This window comes from Hoplias malabaricus, chromosome 4 (assembly GCF_029633855.1).
Source record: "Hoplias malabaricus isolate fHopMal1 chromosome 4, fHopMal1.hap1, whole genome shotgun sequence".
Classification (NCBI taxonomy): Eukaryota; Metazoa; Chordata; class Actinopteri; order Characiformes; family Erythrinidae; genus Hoplias; species Hoplias malabaricus.
In genome coordinates, this window is record NC_089803.1 from 62,722,975 (window position 1) to 62,731,829 (window position 8,855).

The 8,855-nt window shown below is 39.7% G+C and overlaps 1 protein-coding gene across 1 annotated transcript; it reads right to left on the bottom strand.

Moving 5' to 3' along the window:
* Positions 1-938: 938 nt before the first annotated feature.
* On the bottom strand, positions 939-8,610 carry slc35e3 (solute carrier family 35 member E3). The gene is made up of 5 exons (XM_066668592.1): positions 7,896-8,610; positions 6,958-7,068; positions 4,816-4,974; positions 3,740-3,822; positions 939-2,397 (listed from the first exon to the last, which is right to left on the bottom strand). The coding sequence occupies exons 1-5, from the start codon at positions 8,286-8,288 to the stop codon at positions 2,211-2,213; spliced, it is 933 nt and encodes a 310-aa protein (XP_066524689.1). The 5' UTR covers positions 8,289-8,610; the 3' UTR covers positions 939-2,210.
* Between the last annotated feature and the right edge of the window lie 245 nt (positions 8,611-8,855).

The following is an 8,855-nucleotide window of genomic DNA, read 5'->3' on the forward strand; positions in this document are numbered from 1 at the left end:
TCTGAATCTGAATTCTGGATGTGGAGGAAATCTGAATGCAGGGCATTTTGAGACATAAAATTCTCAAAGAATACAATTCATTTTTTCAGATGAATCTCTATATTCTATCATCATTGTTCCACACACGGTGAAGTTCACTGGTGTCTGTGGAGACATGGAGACGCCAGCTACTTACCACTAATGTAAATAACTATAAGTCTTGGTTTTTTGTACCATCAACCACTCTACCATCGTTCCATCAACAACAAAAAACTCTCAATCTCTGAAATATGAAGACAACATTATCTTTGTAGTGACTGTCTTTTTACCCCCTAAAGACATACTTAACATGACCAGACATATAAAACTCAAAGGCTTCAAGGCAGCTTTCACAGACAAAGCAGAGAAAGAAACATTTTCACAGATAACATGAAAGTCATTCCATGTTAAAGATAAAGAGCAGAGTCACAGCAAAACACACCGCTGGCTGTGACCTATGGTCTATATGAGAATAAAGTACCACACATTTAAGAGATGAAATAAAACAGAATGTCATGAGTATACCCTCCTACAGAGCTGTGCAGCAGCCAAGAACACCCTTCATTAATTTACATAGCAGTCAAATTAGCTATTCATTTTTCAGTTTTAGGGAAAAACCGAAGACACCTTTTGTTTCATTTTCTTCTTTTGTGTCGATCACAAACATTTCCAAACACCTCCAGGTCCTTTCACACTCATCCTTCTCATAGAGGTAAGTTGGAAATAAGGTTTAATCTTAATTGGAATTCCAGGTTTGAAAATACTTGTTTTTTTTCACATTTGCATTTGATACATTTTTCTATGAGCTTTTTATTTATCTATGAGTTTGTTTCAAATCAGTTTTCAAACAGTGATTGAAGCTAAATTCATTCGAAAAATTACAAGAATCAAAATATTTTTATTGTATGAAAAATACATGATATACAAAATAACAATGGCAACTAAAATAAAATAATGTTTTAAACATTCAGACAGTGTAAACAAGCTTGTGATCACAGCTCAGGCTTTGTTTAGACACGGCCAGTTTCTTTTATGCACATTTGACATGTTTGTTATGTAACTAATATCTACACTCAGGCAGAAAATAATAATAATAATAATAAAACAATAAAAGTAACTAATCAGGGTGTTTTTGTCCATTTCTGTTTTTTTCCAAATCCATTCCAGTTGATTCCAAATTGGACACGAGTCGAATCGGGGTGAAAATCAGGCTAAATAATATAATACTAACAGAGCACTTTCATTCTGAAAGTTGTGACTGCAAATATGCAGTCAGTGCTGTTTTGTCTCTTGAAACGACACACTCGTAACTCGTGTACTAATATAGCACCACCTGCTGGAGAACATACAGACTTCCAAATATCTACATACTTTAATTAATATATTTTATAATGGATTAATTAGAGGAAAGGTAGACATTATAAAAATGCACTTATCAAGTGTTGTGAATAGATTTACAATGTTTTATAAGACAGTCACGGTGCATAGGAATAAATTATTTTCACCATCCCTAAGATGCAAAATTTGGGATCGTTGAGTACCACTTAAAACAAAAAAGAAGATATTCCATCCACTTTTACAGCATTGATTCTAAATTATTTATGCTTAATTATGCAAAAATACTGTTTATAAAATAGCTCACCTCTTTTGAAGGTACAAACAGGACTTGTCTTTCTATATAACATTTCCCTGCTCATCAAAAATGAGCAAAATCAGAGTCTATTATTTTTCGTTTGCTGCAAGAACACAGCTCTGAGGATATGATGGCAGCCTTAGTGAGATCACTCCACCTCTACAGGAAATGCAGTCTCACTGCTTCACAGCTTATACTCCTCTAGCCAACACTAGGGGGTTCATGGTCATCTTAGGATTATGTTGATATGACCATCTTGTTCTACTGGACAATGATTTTCTTTGGATATTACACAGACTGTGTGCACAAGTGAAATCTCACTCATTAAAAGGGTTTTAGATACTTCTGGACAATAGTGTGCAGTTCACATTAACATAAACATGGACTTTAGTTCTATTCTGAATAAACCATACTTTTCCTTCATGTGTTTTAGCTTGTAAACTTTGACCTTGTGACTCCAGCAGCTGAAATTTGCCAGTGTTTGAGTTCAGGTCCATGACTGTGTTCCTGGGGTCGCTCAGACAGAGCTGAAACTCTTAAAAGCACTTAGTTAATGGATTTAAGGGCGCTGAATGAGTCTGCTCTTTCCCTCCTCCTGCTCAGACAGCTTGAAGTGTGTGTATGCCAGGATCCCGCTGAGTGTGCAGACGATGCCCAGACCCTGGTGAATGGAGAGTGGGTCATGGAACAGAAGATATCCCCCAAGAAGTGTGACGCAGAACTTAAAGTGTCCAAACATGTTGTAGCTGAGAGTTTTCAGGGTTAAAGATCAATAACATCAACAGATGTTAACAAACATCACTGAGGTTCAGTGGCTCAAGGCATATAAAGTATCCTTATTATTGAATTTTATTATATACAAATATGACAACTCACGTAAAGGTGACTTACATTTAAACTTAAAAGACTCCTTTTGGGGGAGAATTTCTTTTTACTGAACATTATCACTGTGAAGGACTGGCGCCCCCTCCAGGGTGTGTTCCCACCTTGCGTCCAATGATTCCAGCTCAGCTCTGGAACCACCGCGACCCTGAACTGGATAAGCGCTTACAGATAATGAATGAATGAATGAATGAACATTATCATAAACAGCCATTTGCAGGCCAGGAAATTACTGACCACAATCCTGTGGTCTGTCTTACAAAGTAGGACTTCCTTATTCAGAATTTACTCATCTAATTAACTTTAAATTTACTTTAGAAGAACCTTGTACTTTAACTCACTTTTTACCAGGCTGCATCACTTATGCTGCGCATCTAATTTGAAGCATTTGATTCATTATCAAATCTTGGACCAATTAGGGACAGACTCCTTATCAGGGCCAAATATCTAACCAATCATGACAGAGCATTTGAATAGAGCCTGTTCAGTTGGCTGCTGATTTGTAGGTAGGGGCAAGTTTGTATAAATGTGTGCGGTGCGCCATCTATTGGTTAAATTTGGAAATATTTGTTCAAGAACTTCAGCAAACGTCTGGTCAATATACAAGCCTTTTTTTTAATGTAAAAATATGTTCTGTAAACATGAAATGTTTCAGATTTGTTAGAGCCTGGCTTTTATTTACTTGCTGAATTTAACATTTTATAAAAACAATACTGTAACTCCAGCACAGCTCACAATTTGTTTGGCATCTTTTTGTTGTTTGTCATTTTGTTTCAAATTAAGCAGGAGTGTGCTCTCAGTGAAGGACATGCTAATTTATTCTCACCTAAATCAACAAAACAAGTCCTTTTTACACTCATTCATTGTCTATAAACGCTTATCCATTTCAGGATTGTGGTGGGTCTTGAGCCTACTCAGAATCACTTGGCACACTTTTGAGTAGCCAATCCACCTACCAACATGTGTTTTTTGACCATGGGACCATGGGAGCGCCTGGAGGAAACCCACATGAACACAGGGGGAACACACCAAACTCCTCACAAACTCCGCCCCAGGAACAGGGCTCAAACCCACAACCCGGGAACCCTGGAGCTGTGTGTCCTTTGTACAGCAGCACTCAATCCTTTACATACTATTGTACCATACATTGAAATATGTGTTAAAACAGGGATATAAGAAGGTATCATTGTTAGAAGTAAAAGATACGTGACTGGAGATGTGTTGCCGATGATCCAGTAAATGGACAAATTCACAAGGAATGCAAAGACCCCAGAGAGTAAAACCATCCCCTGAAAGAAGAGGTAAAGACAAAGAAAATCAAATTTCCAGCAAATAAGAGTACACCAGTCTTTCATCAATGTGACATCACTTTTTAAAAGGCCTATAAGCCACAGTTTTTTGTATTTAATGATTTCAGCCTCAGGTCCACTCAAACAAAATCCAGGTTCTGGGTCAGTATCCCCACTCTGAATGCCTAAGACTAAGTCTGCAGATATAATTGATTTTAACTGTGCTGTCATACATATCCTGATTCTGTTTGCTACGTCAGTTGTAGGCATCCTCAGAAATGAACACTACACTTAAACAAGGTGCAGTAAATGCAGGCAGTCAGTAGCATCAAAATGGCAGACACTGGCAATACCAGATACCCATAGACTGCTGTCTATGCATTTTCTGTCATGACTGTAGAATGATCTAAGTGCCACCGTGTTTACACTGTGCAAATCCAGAAGATTTTTATGGTCAGTGTTCTCTGGTCTGCCCTCTAGTGGCAGCGTACATTAACATGCATAGCATAGGCAAGTATGTCAATACATATAGGCAAGTATGTTAATGAAAAAGCCAGGTATCCAAAGAATGCATACAGCATCCATACAGCAAGTGTATCTCTAGCTTAAAAGGTTTTGTTACTGTTTTTTTTAAGACATACAACATCATGAATTTGACATGACAACACTGCTTAATTTGCTAACATATCTACAAGGGCTTTGTAGTAAATACATTGAAATTAAAGACAAGTATGAATCACACATGATTGCATGAAATAACACACAAAAAAAATGAACTGGCATGAAGTGGTTTTTTAGGGGTCTCCAAACACAGGCGTCTCTGTAATGCTTGTGTGTGTGTGTTCAGGAAATTCCTGAGCCTAAGCAGGTAGAGGTGTGTCTGACCAGTCGAATAGAGGCTCTCTTTTTTGCTCACATTCCCTCTTTCTCATGAACTCATGCTTTCTCTCACTCTCCCCTCATCCCCCACCTCCCTCTCCCTCTCTCTCTCACCACAGCCTGTATGGACCAGGGTCCAAAGATGCCCCCATCTCCAGTGAGGGGTTCGAAGAATGGGATGATGAGTAGGAGGAAAGCGGAGGACATAGGAGCCTGGTAATAGAGCAGCTGCATGGAGTTCACCTGCAGCTCATGCTGCTTCGCCCCAACCCACTGAAAAAGACACAGGAAAAGATCACTGTTTACTATTACACAGTAAAGCACATTAACTCACCTTTCTCAAGGCTGTGAGCAAAACAGCAGAATCCCTGCTTAAATGCTGGAAGCTGCTTAATACCTAATTTATTGTGAACACACTTGTTGAGGAAAATAAAAGAATTTGGGACACCCTAAAGCTTTGCACATTTAGGTGGGCAAGCACAAAATTTGGGGAGCGAGGGTGCAAGTGCGAGTATTGGAACGGTGGAATGAGTTAATTCACTATACATTTAAATATGTAGATTCTCCTTGTTTAAAGAGCCAATATCACGAGCATGCCAGCTTTACAGCATCATGTGATCCAGGAACACTTAGCTGGGTAGAGCTTAGCTGAAACCTAAGGAGAATTGGGTTTAACAAAAAAAGAAACCCAGAATGTGCTATTTAACAAGAAGCATCAAAATTTTGCACCACGCTGTATGTTCTGAATAGAACTCTGGTAAAACCACAAACTGGAAAAGGGTCATTAAAGGGTTAGAGTGCTGTGCTACCTGTGCTTTGACGAGTTTAGAGCATCCTGTTCCACTCCAAATTTACACACACACCAAAAACCAACAACATTATTCACCACAAATATTAAGACTGCAATCATCTGTCAGCAAAGTCTATTACTTACCAAAAAAACAAATAATACTTATTTTATAGGAAACACAAAACCCTATATAGTGCTCTATGATGTTCATATAATCCACATGGTCATTCTGGTGGATTATAATACACTACAGGAAGTGAAGAAGGTGTTATAGCACCTAACTTTATATATAAGCTCTAATTTACAATAATACATAATCAAATCTGGATTAGAAGCTATAGGATTTTCAATTAAATATTTTCATAAATCCATACATAACATTCATCTAAGATAATTCGCATATTACTGTATATTACTGTATTACTGTAAATTTTATTTTAATTAAAATGAAAAGCTACAGCGGGCGGCACAGTGGTGCAGCAGATTAGTGTCACAGTCACACAGCTCCAGGGACCTGGAGGTTGTGGGTTTGATGTGTTCTCCCTGTGTCCGCGTGGGTTTCCTCCGGGTGACTGTCTGTGAGGAGTTGGTGTGTTCTCCCTGTGTCCGCGTGGGTTTCCTCCGGGTGCTCCGGTTTCCTCCAACAGTCCAAAAACACATGTTGGTAGGTGGATTGGTGACTCAAAAGTGTCTGTAGGTGTGAGTGTGTGAGTGAATGTGTGTGTGTGTCTGTGTTGCCCTGTGAAGGACTGGCGCCCCCTCCAGGGTGTATTCTTGCCTTGCGCCCAATGATTCCAGGTAGGCTCTGGACCCACCGCGACCCTGAACTGGATAAGCACTTACAGATAATGAATTAATAAATAATAGCTACAGCTCCGCTACCAAAAACTGCTCAGTAAATAACAATAACACTTGCCCTAAATCTCTAGTGAGTCAAGACATAAGGTCTTTTTTTAAACCCACAAAAGAAACAGTTCTTCTATATCTTCTTTAATGCATTGAGAATACACTTCACCCACAACATGTTTAACGCTGATGATACCAGCTGTGGTCAGAGAGCCACCAGAGCTCAAATTAATCAGTAACATGGTTTACTATGTTACAAAAATGTTCAACAAGTCACATTATGTCAGTGTCACCGGGGGCAAAGCAGGCCTAGCCACATGCTTGCCAAATCTGTATTCTGAAACAAAGGGTATTTACTGGTAGTTTTCCTTTGTAGTATATTAGGGAAGGTTTACACTATATATCAGTACATTGCTGTAAGGATGAGGGCATTAGTGAAGTCAGGTACTTATAATCCCAAAGGTACTGTATGGAGATCAACCTCTACAGAGAAAATAGTTCCACTGCTGAACAGCCCGATGCTGCGAGGCTTTATATTTCTCTAGACCATGTGGGGTAGTGAGCTACAGAGGTATACATGGGTGGGTGCACAGCTGAATATTAACTTTTGCATCACTTACCACTTGATACAGTGAAGTAACCAATACTCCCAATGTAGCAAAAACAATCCCCAGCAGATTAAACTTCACATCATAATACGAGTTCAATATGACTCCTAGAGTGATTGGCACCTGTCAAAAGGGAAACACTTATTAATGTACCGACATAATATACATATATGGACATGATATATATATATATATATATATTAATATATCATGTCCGTAAGGGTTTGTGGAAACTCAAGTGGTATGAATTCTCCCTGGCAGGGGGCTGTGAAAATGTGGCTGTTAAGTTACGCCATTCAATACCAGCTGAAGTGGCGTTGGTTATCCAGAGATAATCTAACTACTGTTCAAGTGACTGAAAACCATTCACTTTTACCAGCAATGTTTCCGTATTTACTAAACAGATCCTGTCTTTTGAGAAACTGAGATAAAAGTTTGAAGTGCATGTTAAAAGTGGAGTATGCCTGATAGTTTCTCTTCTGAATGACAGGAACAGGACTGAGCGTTCTCAACTCTGACTCTTACCAGAGCTTGGTTTATATTTTGGACAAAATTGTACAAAAATGCCTAAGTATTTCAATGTAAAATCTCAGTTATGACCATTTCCAAAATATTGACTTATTTGGTTAAAACATAAAATGATTTAATTTCCATGTAATTATTATTATTAAGACTTTATGCCAAAAATAAATGATTTCTTTCTTTCTCGAAAAAAAGCAAACGAATTATATTCTAAAAATAGTAACAGTTCTGATATTTACATTCTTAAACCTTTACTTACTCTGACGAAGTAATGAATGACTTTTTTCTTAAAAAAACAAAAACAAACGTAAACGCACCCTGGGAAGGGAAATTAAAAGACTTTAAGGAGTTTGGATAAAATGAGGGAATATTCTGACAGTGGATGGGGACACGGTGTATCCTCTCACTGGCTGCACTCGGTAACTCACCAAGGTGAGCTTGATCTTGGTGGAGAAGGTCTTCCTGTAGTACACGGTCTGGATGAGGATGATGACAGGAGTGGTCATGGCCTTGAGCAGCTGGTAGGTTCCGATGGTGTTGCTCTGGAGGGAGAGATTTGTGAAAGCCACGAATCCACAGAAGCTGAGGGCGAGCAGGATGATCTTTGATGGTCTGAGGTTTTTCGGGGAGAAAATGTCCAATTTTTGGCAAATGAAGAGGCCGAGCCACGTCACCACGAAGTGAATGAGGGTGAGGGTGATGTTGGGAAAGCCGTAGTGGACGTAGATCCATTTATTTAGAAACACTATGCAGATAGATGCGAGAAGGTTCAGCAGCAGAGCCGAGGCCAGCACACTCTTTTCAAACAGGAGACGAGCCATGGCCCCTTACAACTCGGCTTCAACTATTTTACAGCAGATTCAGGGTTGAACACCGCAAGAAAAAGTCCACGACCAACTTCACAAAGGCCCTTTTGCCTCCCCAGACCTCCCCTCAGCACGTAAGCCCCGGTTTGTTTCGACTGAAACCGGTTCTTCCTTCACGTCGCTGCTGATACACTACTTTCACTAAGACGCACACACGTGACGCGCGACGCCGTGGAAGACCAATGAGTGTGGGCGCAGCCTTGCCACGTCACTGCGCCCTGTCTCTAGGCAACTGGCGCCGCCAAATTACCATAACAAAGCACAGTATTAGGGTGACCAGATCTGAGACGGTGAAAAAGAGGACACGTTCCAGGGGGTGGGGGGGTTGGATGAGCTCTACACCTTTAATTGCTACACAAAAAAACATGGGAGACCGTCCAATCCGAAGATTTTAGGCTACTTCACCACGCCCCCTTCTCACTCAAAGCGAACCAATCGGAGTAGGGGAGGGCGGGACTAGTTTGTGAACGAAACTTCTCGAAGTTCTATGTAAGCTCTAGAAAAACAAAATCCCGGATGTTT